Below are 15,850 nucleotides of genomic sequence, written 5' to 3'. Positions count from 1 at the left end.
TCTATCAAGAGTCAAGGTGACTGCAGGGACCATGGTCACCTGAGGATTGGCTGGGGCTGGACATGGTTCACTCCCATAGGTACTGGTAGTTCTTCACAGACTGTTGGAAAAGGACTGTTGGTTTGGGATCATGTGGGTCTCTCCACAGGGGTGCCTGAGTATCCTCCCAACAAGTCAGCCAGAAGCCACCAGAGCAAGTGGCCTGAGAGAGAGAGGGAGAGAAAACAAGGAGGAAACACCACCCTCTGTGACCTAGCCTCCAAAACAGCTCTCTATCACTTTGACTTTATGCTATTTGCTTTGTCCTGTTCCTTAGAAGCCCATACCTAAGTCCAGCCCCAACTCCAGAGGAGAAAAATTGGCTCCATTTTTTGAAAGTAAGAATATCAAAGAATTTTTGAACATGTCCTAAAACCACCTTTTCTCTGTCCAAACTTACCCTTCAAATAGGATATATCTTCACTGATGTACAGACTCCCAATTCCAGTAGATGTCCTTTCTGAGGAGCCGGGAAACATAACAACCTAGCTTCTGCCCTGGTCTTTTCACTTAAAGGAAAACAGGTTTTTCTGCCCCTAGCTCCCCCTCAACACCCACCCCCACAGTAATTCCCCTTTATTTTCCTGCAGCCATTGGAGGCTTATCCAGATCTTCCATCTTAGGGTTTATTGAAAGAATCCTAAACAAATTGACCAACTTTGTCCCCTATTATTGGATTCTTTGGGAGAAGATAAGCTTTTCTAGAGCTAGTGAGGGAGTGGTGATAGCCCCTGTTTAAACCCCGCTGTTGTCAATTTCACATACAAAAGGCAAGTAAAGATATTTTGGAAACTGTAAAGCTTTATATAATTGTTGTTGTATTTTATCTGCTCACCATGGGAATGAAAATAGTGGTGATGATGTACATCTAGGATGAAAAGTATAATGCACGCAGTGGTAAGCACTCAGTGACTACCTATGGCTGACAGGGAACTGTCTTGTGTCTAAAAGACAGTAAATCAGCAACACATTCACTCAACTAGAATTTAATGAGCACCTGCTGTAAGTCAAACTTTACTGTTTTAGGGATACACGAGTAAACACAACGAGAAAAATCTTGGCCTTAGGACATGTATATTATATGGGGAGAGAAAGTGGGGCAAAAATTTATTATTTTTTTAAAGATTTTATTTATTTATTCATGAGAGACAGAGAGGCAGAGACACAGGCAGAGGGAGAAGCAGGCTCTTTGCAGGAGCACGATGTGGGACTCCTCCCAGACCCCGGACCACACCCTGAGCCAAAGGCAGACACAACCACTGAGCCACCCAGGTGTCCCAGTGGGGCAAAATTTATGACTTTTAGACTTAGGTTCACACGTGATTTGAAGGGAACACTTCTGAGTATTTCATAGAAATATGTTGTCCTCTACGGGACAATGTTTACAGGAAAGCTCGAGTAGAGAAGGGTTATTTTGGTTTTTTTATTTTATTTTATTTTTTTAATAATAGTCACAGAGAGAGAGAGAGAGAGAGAGAGAGAGGCAGAGGGAGAAGCAGGCTCCATGCACTGGGAGCCCGACGTGGGATTTGATTCCGGGTCTTCAGGATCGCGCCCTGGGCCAAAGACAGGCGCCAAACCGCTGCGCCACCCAGGGATCCCGTAGAGAAGGGTTATTACCACCCCAAATGGTCTCTGTGGCTTGTACTCCAGGGAAGTCACTACTGTCAGGTGGTTGGAGTCCAGTCTTGAGCAACCAGGTATTGAAATCATGCTGCCTGCAGTTTGCTCCTCATGCATACTCTATATTACCAGGCTTCTGGAAGCTGGCAAATAAGACCCAGAGAAAGGGCCAATTCACCGATTTTACAGTATTGTAGTTTAGAATGGGTGTGAAGGAAAATGAACATTTCAGAGCCTTATCCTATAGTTACCAGATGTTAATGCTAAACAATGAGAAAGTCAATTCTCATAAGAAATGGTCTTAACACTAGCTCATTTTATTGGTAAAGAGAGCTATGACTGCAGGCAAATTTCTCGAGTTGTATAAAAGAAATTGAGTGTCAATAAGAAAATGTGAGGCCTGCACACCTGCTAGATCCTAGACAAGCACTGCCGGAGTTCAACTTAGAGGCACTCCACACCTCCTGGGAACCTGGACAGCTCAAAGCATTTTCTCTATGTAACAATTAGAACTAGAACCTGCAAGGTGCCCTTCCGCCATGCTGTGGATATACGCCAGAAGGGAAGGACAACTCTGCTCCCAGCCTGACTATATCAGATGTGGGGGCGGAAGGTACCAGTGTCTATGCTCTGAGTCTCCGTTTATTTGGTGGGAAGGTAGTAAAGTCCCTTTGCTGCGAAACACTTTACATACGGACTACCCAAAGGATCAAGGCGGGGGGGCGGGGGGACCTCTGCAGACTATAGCCGTTAAAAACTAGCTATTAGGCAACTGCTTCCATAGTAGTTACCGTATAGAGACAAGGCGTGGCCTTCCCAAATTACAAGTTCTACGTAAAGGAAATAGAATGCTGTTGTTGCTGAAGACAAGGTCACAGCATTCTGGTGGCGCTCAGGACCTTTCTCTAGGTTCGCACTTAAAGAACACCCAGCCCAGAAGTACAACAGCCGCTCTCGGTGAAAATGAAAGTGGCTCTGAAAAGAGCCTTTGGGAGGGACAAGCTTTGGAAGGACAGTTTACGCCCTCTCCCCGCGGATGCGGCGCGCCAGCTGGATGTCCTTGGGCATGATGGTGACGCGCTTGGCGTGGATGGCGCACAGGTTGGTGTCCTCGAAGAGCCCCACCAGGTAGGCCTCGCACGCCTCCTGCAGCGCCATGACGGCCGAGCTCTGGAAGCGCAGGTCGGTCTTGAAGTCCTGCGCGATCTCGCGCACCAGGCGCTGGAACGGCAGCTTGCGGATCAGCAGCTCCGTGGACTTCTGGTAGCGCCGGATCTCGCGCAGGGCCACCGTGCCGGGCCGGTAGCGGTGCGGCTTCTTGACGCCGCCGGTGGCCGGCGCGCTCTTGCGGGCCGCCTTGGTAGCCAGCTGCTTGCGCGGGGCCTTGCCGCCCGTCGACTTGCGCGCCGTCTGCTTCGTGCGAGCCATGAACACGTACTTGTATTGCGAAAACCGGCAACTGGAGAGTTGCTGCCGGGACCAGACTTTATACGGACAATCCCCTCCTGATTGGTCACAACTGTCGAGGAAGTAACCTGATTGGTTCTTAATCCAATCCTCATTGGAGTCCTATGGTCTCCAAAACGGCTTTGTTTTCCATACTAATGATTTTAGTTATATTCCCTATTTTTATAAGAAAAAAATTACTTTCCTCCACCCTGTCTACTGTTCTCAACCAAAACGTTAAGATTTCGCCAGTGAAAGGGAATCGGACCTGGAATTTTGGAAGTCCTTAAAAAATGCATTTTGTCTTTAAAAAAATGCATTTTAATTTCAGCCTTTCCCCCTTTTGGTATAGTATGGGGAAAAATTGGGATCCCTGGGTGGCGCAGCGTTTTAGCGCCTGCCTTTGGCCCAGGGCACGATCCTGGAGACCCAGAATCGAATCCCACGTCGGGCTCCCGGTGCATGGAGCCTGCTTCTCCCTCTGCTTAGGTCTCTGCCTCTCGCTCTCTCACTGTGTGCCTATCATAAATAAGTAAAAATTAAAAAAAAATTAGGGGGAAAATTACATCACAATGTGTTGATTAGTCTCTCTTTTAAAAAGTTGTTTCATGAGAGCATTAAGACCAACTTTTATTTATTTTTATTTATTTTAAAGATTTTAGGTATTTATTCATGAGACAGAGTAGCAGAGACATAGGCAGAGGGAGAAACAGTCTCCTGGCAAGGAGCCTGATGCAGGCCTCCATTCCGAATTCGGGGATCACGCCCTGAGCTGAAGGCAGATGCTCAACCGCTGAGCCACCCAGGGATCCCAAGACCTACTTTTAATGATTGTATGGAGACCTAAAACAAAAGCGTTTTATTTTTATTTTTTTGTTGTTTCTGAACAAGTTTTAAGACTGGTGTGGAAGCTGCCTGGAGCACCAAATCTTTCCTTTGCCCTGCGTACTGTGGTGAGAGGTTGATAGGTGTTAGACGTCATTAACTTATTTTGATGCAATCATTAGATTACAGCAAACGTGGTTTCATGGCTTTATAGTTGAACAAACGGAGTTGAAGGACTTTTACCAGAAATGGCCAAGTCAAAAGGGAGACTAGGTGGTATTGTCCTTAACTAACACTTAGGTTATCGGTGGTTAAGTTTCAAAAGTGTTCAGATTCTTCCTCAGAAGTAGTGGGTGGCTCTGAAAAGAGCCTTTGGTTTGAATCGTTGCCATTGAAACCTTACTTCCCCTTGGCCTTGTGGTGGCTCTCGGTCTTCTTGGGCAGCAGCACGGCCTGGATGTTGGGCAGGACGCCGCCCTGCGCGATGGTCACGCGGCCCAGCAGCTTGTTGAGCTCCTCGTCGTTGCGGATGGCCAGCTGCAGGTGGCGCGGGATGATGCGCGTCTTCTTGTTGTCGCGGGCCGCGTTGCCCGCCAGCTCCAGGATCTCGGCCGTCAGGTACTCCAGCACGGCCGCCAGGTACACCGGCGCGCCCGCCCCGACCCGCTCCGCGTAGTTGCCCTTGCGGAGCAGGCGGTGGACGCGGCCCACCGGGAACTGGAGGCCGGCCCGCGACGAGCGCGTCTTGGCCTTGGCGCGAGCCTTGCCGCCCTGCTTCCCGCGACCTGACATCTCCAACCGCCAATAGCGTTTGTCAAGTGTGGTTACAGGGCAAGTGAGTTCAGAAAAGTGCGTTTTATAGCCCCTCCTCGGCGCGAAAAGGACGCTATGCAATTGGCTAATATTTCATTTCAATTTAGACCAATGGAAACGCAACTCCGTAGAGTGACCATCTTGATTGGGTCAAACTGTGACGTGATGTCACCCAAGGTAATCTCCAATCACCAGCGACCCTCCCCGTCTCCTTTGCATAAGGCATTATTATTGAAGAGGTGCGTTGCCCTGGTTTACTTTGCTTTCCTGCCGGTCACCATGCCCGAGCCCGCCAAGTCCGCGCCGGCCCCGAAGAAGGGCTCCAAGAAGGCGGTGACCAAGGCGCAGAAGAAGGACGGCAAGAAGCGCAAGCGCAGCCGCAAGGAGAGCTACTCGGTGTACGTGTACAAGGTGCTGAAGCAGGTGCACCCCGACACGGGCATCTCGTCCAAGGCCATGGGCATCATGAACTCGTTCGTCAACGACATCTTCGAGCGCATCGCGGGCGAGGCGTCGCGCCTGGCGCATTACAACAAGCGCTCGACCATCACGTCCAGGGAGATCCAGACGGCCGTGCGCCTGCTGCTGCCCGGGGAGCTGGCCAAGCACGCCGTGTCCGAGGGCACCAAGGCCGTCACCAAGTACACCAGCGCCAAGTGAGCGCGCTCTGAGGCACCATCCAACTCAAAGGCTCTTTTCAGAGCCATCTACACTCGCAGAGAAAGCAGCTGGTGCATTTCGCCTGCAGTATAACTGTTTGGGGCTAGGTTGAGAGAGGGGAGATACCTGGTAAAACATTGGGTAAGCATTTATGTAGGCTCAGTATCAATGCAAATTTAGTATGGGTTCTTTGACGCTCTTTGGGAAGAGGGTTTCAGTTTTGTGCTCTGCCGCAATGGAAATTTCGCCTTTGATTACGCTTCATCAAGGAATCCCCGGGTACTGAGCCTGGAGGATTGGCGGCAGATCCCTCCGGTAAGCAACCCTGCTCCATGGAGGGCAGTTCCCTAACTTAATCGTGTTCCTGAAGTCCTCGGCATCCTACTCCTCCCCTCTTGTCTTTGCTTTTTCCGGGGTTGATTTTTTTTTTTTTTTTTTTCCCTCTTCCATCCTTGAGAAACCCCGAGTGGTGCGTTAGGATTCGTTGTCCTCTTCTGCCATCTTGCGGCAAGAGGCGGAGGCCGCGGTCGAAGATGGTCTTCAGGTTCCAATGAACCTGCCTAAATGGCTCTCCTCGTAAGTTCAAAGTCCTGAGGACAGCCGGGAGCTGTAGGTAGGTACAGTCACTGTTTCTGTCTCCCTTTAACCACTGGATTTAACTGAGTTACTCCAACAGTCACTCGTGCACACGACAGCGGGAAAGCCCAAGAGGAGAGCAAAAGTCATGGTGATTATTGCCGTCTGGTCAAAGCTGCCAAAGAAAAATCAAAATACTCCCTAAAACTTTTAAGAAATGAGGTATAAAGAGGGTTATGCACTCTCAATTTCTGGTCCTGAAAGTAATAAATGCTTTAATGTTTCCTGTAAACCAAAACACCTGATGGAACTCATACCCCTGATTTTGCTGAGCTGCCCTTTGAAGACACCTCAGCATTTACGAATATGATTACATGTAACTAAATTGTACTTTTTCCATCATGAACAGGTCAGTATAAACTTGGTAACCTTGATCATTTTGCAGTTCCCTCTGTCCTTTTAAATATGCGTGCTTCCCCCAAGTTTTACTCTTGCTCTCTTTGCAGGTAGTCTGTTTCCAAATGTTTGTCTTAGCCCTCCTTCGACACTTTTACTGCCTAACCAAATCCAAACATCCGATCAAAATGGTTGCATTAGTTTTCTGGTGTTGCCACAACAAAATACCATTTACTTGGCTGGTTTAAATAACATACTCGGGCAGCCCGGGTGATTCAGCGGTTTAGCGCCGCCTTCAGTCCAGGGCATGATCCCGGAAACCCAGGATCGAGTCCCACGTCGGGCTCCCTGCATGGGGCCTGCTTCTCCCTCTGCCTGTGTCTCTGCCTCTCTCTCTGCCTCTCTCTGTGTCTCTCATGAATAAATAAATAAATAAATAAATAAATAAATAAATAAATAAATAAACAAATAAATAACATACTCATTTCCTCGTGGTTCTGGGGGCTACAAGTCCAAGATCCAGGTGTGAGCAGGGTTGGCTCCCCTTCTTGGCTTGCACCTGTGTCCTCACGTGGCCCATTTCGGTGTTTGCACACCTCTGGAGTCTCTTCTAAGAACATTAGTGCTATTGGATTAGGATCCTCCTTATGACTTCATCTAACTTTAATTACCTCTCAAAGGCCATGTCACACTGGGGTTAGGGCTCAACTATGAATTTTGAGCGAACACAATTCAATCCATAACAGCACATAAGGTCATTTTGCTCTCAGCTTTCTATTCCAAATTATCTTTCATAAAACACTTCCCTTTAGGTCAAGCTGCAGCTAAAGACAGTTGTGCTGTCCACCTAACCAGAGATTTAAAGTCAAATACTCACAAGGGCCCACCCCATAAGAGCGAAACTGGCTGGATGCTAGAAACCAGGCCTTTTCCACAAAAAAAAAAAAGGGTGCTCTTTGCAATTTTTTATTGAAGCAACATAGGCTTTTGGCACCAAATTTCATTTTCCTTGTTTTAATAGCATATTTCTGTTCTCTTAATGCTGCTGTAAGAATAACCGTTGCACGAAGATGTTGAAAAAACTGCCAGCTAGCATCTGCCCATGAAAGGGACCAGTTGGAATGTCAGATACCTGAAGCAAATGAGGCCATGTGAGGGGTTTCACCTCATCATTGCCCTGCTGCAAACCCTGGACAGCAACTCTTTAAATTTTTTGAGAAGATATGCACTTTAGTATGGAATGTTCTAAATTTTCAATATAGGCAGCAGCTAATAAAAAATGTATGACGTGGTACAGACAGACTAAAAGAAATATCTGCATTCTTCATCAAACCCTTAAATTCGCAATTGGAGATCTCTGGGCATTAATGAAGATTTCTATGTCCCTGACAAGCTGTCCCGTGTACTTCTGCCACCAAAGCCCAGAGCACAATGCCCAGATCTCCCCAGCTTCCTAAATCTTCCACTGAAAAGAATCTGTTCAACTTGGCAGCTTGGGGCAGAGCACCAAGCAGCACACAGCACAGAGCTCACAGCAGGCACAATAGCACACAGCAGGCACCCCCAGCTATTTTGTCCTATTTAAGTAAATGGAAAAAGAAGTGAACTAAAAGAAAAATTACCATTTCTTCAAGCTACTACTAGCAGTGAAATAAAAGTGGAAAGGGGTATTTGGAGGTATTTATTATGGATTTAATAGCTACCTGGGTAAATAAACCCATTCACCTCTAATTATGGGACATTTATCTTACTGGGATACATTCTCCTCTACCTACTTTTCTTCCATCAGTCTCAACATTTTCTCTGTTTTCTTTTAGTGCTCTCCATCTCTCCTGTCTTGTGAAAGGAAGGAGACCATAGAGGCCACAAGATTCTTAAACAGCTCCACCCCTTCTCTTAGCAGGACTCCCTTCTGCAAATGGCCCACCTTGTTCCCTGGACCCAGCTTCTTTCTTTCTCTTTTTAGCTTCTTGTTTTCTACTGTCTATTTAAATGAGATACAGATTCACATGCTGTTTAAATCAACTATGTAGTGAATCACTGATTTTATTTTGTTTTACTTTACCTTCATGCATATAGAAGAGTTAAGAACCATATTGTCTTCAGATTGAACAAAGAAATATCATAAATGTAAAAGTCTTGAAGGAAAAAAGAAGATTCCAGTTAGTTAGCATCTTATGACTATTTTTAGAGAAAGACACCAGAAACCAATACTGCACTGTATGTTATTGACTAAAAATTTAAATTTAAAAAAGGAAAATTAAAAAATAAGTAAAAAAGAGAAAGACAATCATGTGCAGACCTAGAATTTAAATGTGACTTTCAGAGGTCATAGCAATCTGAAGTCCATGTCTTTGAAAATTCTTCACCAGAAATATCCGTGGCCAGGTCCATTTTATGAAGCCCTAAAGGATCTATTCCTCTGCAGCTGCAAAGGGGATTTCCCTCACCTGCACTAAAGAAGGTCTGGGTTTTCAAGCCTTGGTGCTGGCATTCCACTAGTTGGTACCCACCGATAGAAGCAGGCCTGAGAATGAAATGTTGACATGGAGAAGGAAAAGGGGGATTATTACTAAGAGAGGTATGAGTTGTCAGAATAAATTACTAGCTACTTAGAAGTGAAGGAAAGCATACCAGGGCGCCAGTCATTGGTGCCATGTGGTCGCTTCCACATTACCTCATCTGCAGCACAGTGCATCTTTGCTTGCACTTAAATCATTAGGCTATTTTACAGCTTGATAGAGATAGAATGTAAGTGGTAGATATCAATAAAGTGCAGATGATTCCAGGTGACGAGTGTGGAAAGGAAGGTGGGGAAGAGTGAGCTGGCCTCCGTCTCCTTGTCCTCCTCCAAAGCTCATCAGACTGTGAGCTCTGCAAGAGGAATATAGCTTCATGCAAGGAACTTCCAGGCCTCTGTGAAATTCTGTGCTTTGGAAATCTCAATAGTCAGCATTGATATAGGACTTTAATTCAAAGCTGCCAAGTGAGGACTACAATTGAAGATGAATACTTTGAGGAATCAGGAGACTCGAGATCTACTATCCAGCTGCTACTGCCACTCTTTAAAAATAAAAATCATTCATTCAACAACAAGAATGGGAGAGAAGCACAGCAAATTCTTGCAGACTTGCCCTGAGAAAGATACTAGGTTTGGGACTATGGGTAAAAAGAGTGGTTCAGTTTTTGTGGGCTTTTTTTATTTTAAATATAGAGATTTCTAGTGAATATGCCATAATATTAAATAATCGTGTGTGGTTATTTTTGTATTCTTCTATAATTTTTTAAAAGGTAAAAGAAGGTGGAGAAAACTCAAATACTGGTGTTTGCTGTATTAGAAATTGCAACTTTTAACATACTTACAAAATCACCCGTACTTAAGATGTGCCAGGTAGTATTCTAGATACTACAACAACCACAGTGGCAAAACAGACAAAAAAACCAAAAACTCTGTTCTTGTGAATTTACATTTCAGGGGAGAGAAAATATATACTATAAAATATACCATACAGCAGGTAGGGCTAAGTGCTAAGAAGGAAAACAGAGCCGGGATGGGGAGGTGGGGGAGATTGCTGGGGAAGTTGCTATTTTAAATACTCCAAACTGCCCTTAACTGAATCTCTAAAGCTGAGACTAGCCCTCTACGGTGCTTTTTGAACTCGAAACTTAAGTCTGGTTCACAATATGGTAGTAGGTAGAGATGGTGACCTTTCCACTGATGGGTTAAAATGAATCCTCTGCTCTCCACATGGGGAACCTGACATTACTTAGTTAGAAATTCCTGGTTGGTACATGAATTTCGTCCAAAAGTTGCAGAACCTTAGTTAGAAACGCAGAGACAGGATTCTAAGGCTCTGTTCTAAATGTATCCAATTGGGGGTGAGGGGGGGGGGGGCATTGAAAATCAAAACAAAACCACAGCACGTTTAGCAGAGGATGGTTTCGATCCATCGACCTCTGGGTTATGGGCCCAGCACGCTCCCGCTGCGCCACTCTGCTCTGCCTGCAAACCCCGTTTTAAGTAGTCCCTTTATTTTATTTCCTCTAAAGGTTGCCACCTTTATCCTAATTTTTTTTCTCCCTGCAAAGTCTATACTTTGGTTTTACCCATATTTCCAACGAGAGAATGAATCCAGAGCACATACTCTGAAAGCAGAAAATTCGATGTTCCTGTCGGGAAAGAGCAGTCGCCAGCCTGGCCCACTGACTTAAGTGGAAGCTCCTCAGCGTCTTGTCTTAAAGTCCCACAATGGATGTGAAAGCTCAAAAACTGGACGAGGGAGGTATCCTATTACTCCACGGGAGCAATTCCGAAATAATTCGAAAGGACTGAAAGAAAAAGAAGACCTTTGCATTGGCCGGGAATCGAACCCGGGCCTCCCGCGTGGCAGGCGAGAATTCTACCACTGAACCACCAATGCTTCCTGACAGGCGGGCGACACCGGTGCTAGAAGTGCTTCCAGCTGCTATTTTTCTCAGGGATCCTAACACATCTGTCTACTTTTTCTTTAGCTCTTTTTCTGTTCTTACTGCCTAGAACTTTGCCATGCCCCTTCTTCCCCTCTTTTCAGGAAAAGCTCACCTGCGTTGCAAATTCCGCGACGTAGGCAGGCGGGCCGGAGGAGATGCGGTGGGAACCCTCGGGCACTCGGCGGCGACCTCTGGGCACGCGGTGACGCCAGCGAGGTCTGACCCTAGGGGACCGCGCGGGGAGGGGCCCGGTACCGCCCTCTGCTGGCCGCCTCCAGAACAGCAAGGCTGGGGATTAGGCACGCTTCAGTTGCTATGGTTATGCAGGTGACACTAGAAACTCCTTCCAGTCAAAGCGAGCACACACAGACCTCTTAATGGAGGGTAATTTTCAAAAGCATAAAAACAACAAAACAGGTACAATCACAACTCTCGTACGACTATAAAAATGAACCGCTTTTCGGCTCCTTAATGAAAGAACGGAGGAGATGTTACCACCAGGTCAAAGGAGAAATCAAAGGAATATTGATGTGATATTGATCACGATTATTGATGTGAGTGTGTAAATAGGGGTAAAACTGGCTTTTCCGCTGGGGGCAGTGGGCTGGGGAGGAAGAAGATGTCCAATCAGGAGAAGCAATTAATTTGCATGTCTATAGACACGAATTATTTTCTATCGTTTGGTTCTACAGTTTACAGAGTCCTTGGATCAGAACCGGATGATGCAGAAGGGTATTCCAAAATTTCCCTTTGAAGCACAGATTTTTCTACAACCTTTTTCTTTTTAAAGATTTTTTTAACTTATTTATTAATGAGAGATTCAGAAAATGGGGGGAGGCAGAGACACAGGCAGAGGGAGAAGCAGGCTCCATGCACCGGGAGCCCGACGTGGGATTCGATCCCGGGTCTCCAGGATCGCGCCCTGGGCCAAAGGCAGGCGCCAAACCGCTGCACCACCCAGGGATCCCCAAAGGGGTTCTTTTCAAAGGATCATACTGGACCATACATTCATTCATTCAGACAGCTCCCCTCTCAGGAACCACAGCCTCTCCCTGCCCCCAACCAGCTTTCAGCTTAGGTTGGGGGCAAGGAGATGAAGAGAGAATGTGTAACTAGGTATAGATAAACCTGAATTCCTTAAATCATGCATAAGACCCTATGTGTCTGTTATACACACACACACACACACATGCACACACATGCACCCCTCATCTGTTCCTACTCCAGCCTCTTCACTGTGTTCCAACCATGAAGAATTATGGAATTCCTCAGAAGCCTCCAAGCACAAGCCCAAAATGCATGTTTAGCGTCTCTTCCTTATGACTACCGAGCTCTCCCCTCAAATAGTTATCCAGTCTCTCCTCTCCTCAGTCTCTGCCCTCCTTAGGCGTGTCTTTCAGTGGAAACTATACATCATCTTTATCACTGAGGCCTTTCCAGAATACTCTACATAACACAGCAACACCCTAGAAAAACACACACATTCTACCCCTCTTTCTGGCTTTGTGTTTTTTTCTCACACATTGCATTCCTTGTGACACACCATTCTTCTTTTTTTTTTTTTTCAATCTTCTGACACTTACCAGATGAGATGCTCCAAACAGAGATTTGGTATGTTTAGCTTACTTACTGCTACCTCTCTAACTTCTGAAATCATAGAGGCAACAACTAGATGCTCAGTATTTATCAGTTGGGTAGATGGATGTATTTGCATTCTCCAGCATGGTATTGTAGTACACCCTTGCAGGGCACAGTATTGGCTGACTCCTCATCACTCTAGTTTTGCCTCTTTGAACTGACAATAGGTCCAATCTCAGGATCTCCCAATTAGTTTAAGCCAGTGGCTCTCAAACTTCAGCATGCGTGGGAATCACCCGGAGGGCTTATTAGACACAGATGGCTGGGCCACTCACTCTAGAGATGCCAATTCAGTAGATTGCTGGTGGGCACAAGAATTGACATTTGTAGCAAATGCTCAGTTGGTGCCAGACTTAAAAGAATCACACATGGAAAAAAAAAAAAAAAAGAATCACACATGGGCCCTGCCATGCCCTGCTTGCTGGGATTGTTTCAGAAAGCCAGGTGTCAGCTACTCAAGTACAGCTGCCCCCCCACCCCGGCTATATTGTCTTAGGTCTAAATGGGCTCATACCCATGTTGACCTAGTCTCCTTGAAAGCAAGAACTTCTACTGAAAAACTGAGAGATAGCAATTTTTTCTCCTACTAGGCAGGAGCCAGGACTGCAGCCGTAGATGTGGATACATGTCCCTTCCTACTTCATCAGTTCTTTGGCTGGCCTAATAACCCAATTGACAGATTCACACAAGAAAAACAAGTTTAACCTCCTAGTACAGGAGACCCATAAAAACATGAGACTCAAAGAACTGAGCAAAGCAGACAGCTTTGTACCTTTCAGACAAAGAAACAATAAATCTGTGAAGAACTGACAAGACAAACATAGCAAACATACTTTGTTATTCTCAATTTGATTTTTCTCTCTAACCCTATTATAGATAAAGACTCTGTAGGGGAGGAAAACAACTTTTCTCCTATTCTTCATTGCTCTTGGCTGAAGACACCCCTCTCCCCATACAAAAGAGATGAACAAGAAAAAACGGGCAAGTTTAATGACAAGTACACCTGCTGAATACATAGGAGAGACCCGTACTTAGAAAAGCCCCCCAGAATGGCCCAAGCCATCCATTTAAATACCATCTTCAGCTAAAGATGTTGGGTGAGAGTGGGAAAGAGGCAGTTGTAGGAAGTTACCAGGCAAGGCACAGTGAAGTTGTTAGACAGATTTAAGTCTGGTGCCTTCTTCCTTGATAGAATTGCTAGTAATTTGGAGTTATCATTCTCTTCCCAGTATAAAGAGGGAGTCACCCATGCAAATGGAGATTTCTCTTCTAAATGTAAATTGCCTTTACAAAACGCTGACTTCTGCTCTGTTTTTAGTTTCTGGGTCTGCTTTTTCTCAAAAAAAAAAAAAAAAAAAAAAAAAAAACCCACAAAAATCAGTTGATTTGGTATGGATTATTCTACTATCCCTCAACTGTGGTTTTCTTTTTAACAGCCCTATATTCCCTATTTCTAGTGATAATTTTATATTCTACTTTCTGGTACAGGGAGGGTACCTTGCACATGGGAGACTTAAGTCCTGTTTTCAGGGAGACAAGCAGGGTCAGACTATCCTTGCACTGGTTGTTTCTCAAGTATCTTTAATTAAAAAAAAAAAATGCGTCAAAGTGGTGAATTTTGGAGTGGCACGTTCTGCTCTCCTTCACATCATTCCCACAGACTCTAGGAAAGAATATCTGGAAACCAGAATTAGTTTTGACTCCTTTCTCTTACAGGCATGTCTAATCTATCAGTAGACAGTGCCAGCTCTTATTTCAAAATACATTATTAAAAAGAAAACCACAGGCCCCAAATGGTGGCCTTTAGGCCAAGTCACCAAACCTGGACTTAATACCGAACCCAACTGCAGTTTTGACCTCCCCCAGAAATGCATTCTCACCCAATCAATCAGGAACTTTCTGGTCAGCACCAGTGAGGTATTCTGGGGCCTGGGACTGCTCCATCCCTGACCCCAAAGCAAAATAAAGTAATTTTCAGGATAGAACTCTCTGCTTTTCCCCTTAAGGAACTTGCCTGGAATGATCTTTTCTTTTGCTAATAACTTACTTAGCCCACCCTCGTTCCTGTAGAAGCCTCCCATTTTGTACACCTCCCCAGAACTCCCATCTACTTGGCCGGTAGGATGCTGCCCGATCCATGAATCACTTAATAAAGCCAATTTGACTGTTTAAAAAACAACCACCACAGGCCCCAAATGCCACCACTGAGGTTAAAGGCCCAAGTCTGGAAACCAAGACGTAATACCTAATCTAATTGCAATTTTACTCTCCAGGAACATAACCTTTGACCAGTTAACATGGGATTACCTGGTCAATACCAGGGAATTTACTGATAGATTCCCTTCCACTCCCCTTAGGAGGGTGCCCTTGCCTAAACAATGCATTACTTGCTAATAAATTCCTTTAATGGCCTCTCTCCACCTTTATAAACCTTTCTTTAGTTTTCTTTAATTTAAAGTTTAGTTAACATACATTGTGATATTGGTTTCTGGAGAATTCTGGAGAATCATTAGAATTTAGTGATTCATCACTTAGATACAACATCCAGTGCTCATCACAAGAGTTGCCTCCTTAATGCCCATCACCCACCTAGACCATCCCACACCCACCTCCCTCCATCACCCCTCAGTTTGTTATCTATTGCTAAGAGTCTCTTACGACATGTTTCCCTCTCTTCATCCCCCCTTCCCATATGTTCATCTGTTTTCTTTTTTTTTTTTTTTTAAGATTTTATTTATTTATTCATGAGAGACACACAGAGAGAGAGAGGCAGGGGCACAGGCAGAGGGAGAAGCAGGCTCCCCGTGGGAAGCCCAATGTGGAACTCGATCCCAGGACTCCAGGATCACACCTTGAGCCGAGAACAGATGCTCAAACTCTGAGCCACCCAGGCATCCCTGTTCATCTGTTTTCTTACTTAAATTCCACATATTAGTGAAATCATATGGTCTTTGTCTTTCTCTGACTTATTTCGCTGAGCATAATACACTCTAATTCTATCCACGTCATTGCAAATGGCAATATTTCATTCTTTGATGGCTGAGTAATATTCCATTGTGCATATAAACCACATCTTATTTTTCCATTCATCAGTCAATAACATTTGGGTGTCAATGACATTTGGGTGTTCTCTGTAGTTTGGCTATTGCTGATAATGCTGCTATAGACATTGGGGTGCATGGATCCCTTTGAATCAGTATTTTTCTATCCTTTGGGTACCTGGTAGTGCAATTGCTGGGTCATAGAGTAGCTCTATTTTTAAGCTTTTGAGAACCTTCATACTGTTTTCCAGAGTGGCTGCACCAGTTTACATACCTACTAACAGTGCAAGAGGGTTCTCCTTTCTCTGCATCCTCATCGATAC

General features: G+C 45.2%; 4 protein-coding genes and 2 non-coding genes across 6 annotated transcripts in view; 1 reads left to right on the top strand and 5 right to left on the bottom strand.

The window, feature by feature from the left end:
• H1-5 (H1.5 linker histone, cluster member) overlaps nucleotides 1-15,850 on the bottom strand; it is a 291,143-nt gene that overhangs the window by 36,260 nt on the left and 239,033 nt on the right. The window lies entirely within an intron of this gene.
• LOC112910305 (histone H3.1) lies at nucleotides 2,554-3,111 on the bottom strand. The gene has a single exon (XM_025986551.2). The coding sequence runs from the start codon at nucleotides 3,088-3,090 to the stop codon at nucleotides 2,680-2,682; it is 411 nt and encodes a 136-aa protein (XP_025842336.2). The 5' UTR covers nucleotides 3,091-3,111; the 3' UTR covers nucleotides 2,554-2,679.
• On the bottom strand, nucleotides 4,307-4,744 carry LOC112910309 (histone H2A type 1-E). The gene has a single exon (XM_025986556.2). It carries the CDS (start codon nucleotides 4,723-4,725, stop codon nucleotides 4,333-4,335), a length of 393 nt encoding a protein of 130 aa, XP_025842341.1. The 5' UTR covers nucleotides 4,726-4,744; the 3' UTR covers nucleotides 4,307-4,332.
• Nucleotides 5,010-5,425, top strand: LOC112910320 (histone H2B type 1-K). Its single transcript, XM_025986569.2, has one exon. It carries the CDS (start codon nucleotides 5,026-5,028, stop codon nucleotides 5,404-5,406), a length of 381 nt encoding a protein of 126 aa, XP_025842354.1. The 5' UTR covers nucleotides 5,010-5,025; the 3' UTR covers nucleotides 5,407-5,425.
• TRNAM-CAU (transfer RNA methionine (anticodon CAU)) lies at nucleotides 10,306-10,377 on the bottom strand. Its single transcript has one exon. It is a non-coding gene; the product is annotated as a tRNA-Met (tRNA).
• On the bottom strand, nucleotides 10,729-10,799 carry TRNAG-GCC (transfer RNA glycine (anticodon GCC)). The gene has a single exon. It is a non-coding gene; the product is annotated as a tRNA-Gly (tRNA).

The sequence above is a fragment of the Vulpes vulpes genome, chromosome 12, assembly GCF_048418805.1.
Source record: "Vulpes vulpes isolate BD-2025 chromosome 12, VulVul3, whole genome shotgun sequence".
NCBI classification, from domain to species: Eukaryota; Metazoa; Chordata; class Mammalia; order Carnivora; family Canidae; genus Vulpes; species Vulpes vulpes.
Note: the sequence above shows the minus strand (reverse complement) of the source record. Positions and strands in the feature narration are given on the sequence as shown.

Excerpts from the sequence above, each read along its gene's own strand:
- LOC112910305 (XM_025986551.2), bottom strand. The coding sequence starts at position 3,090 with ATGGCTCGCACGAAGCAGACGGCGCGCAAGTCGACGGGCGGCAAGGCC.
- LOC112910309 (XM_025986556.2), bottom strand. The coding sequence starts at position 4,725 with ATGTCAGGTCGCGGGAAGCAGGGCGGCAAGGCTCGCGCCAAGGCCAAG.
- LOC112910320 (XM_025986569.2), top strand. The coding sequence starts at position 5,026 with ATGCCCGAGCCCGCCAAGTCCGCGCCGGCCCCGAAGAAGGGCTCCAAG.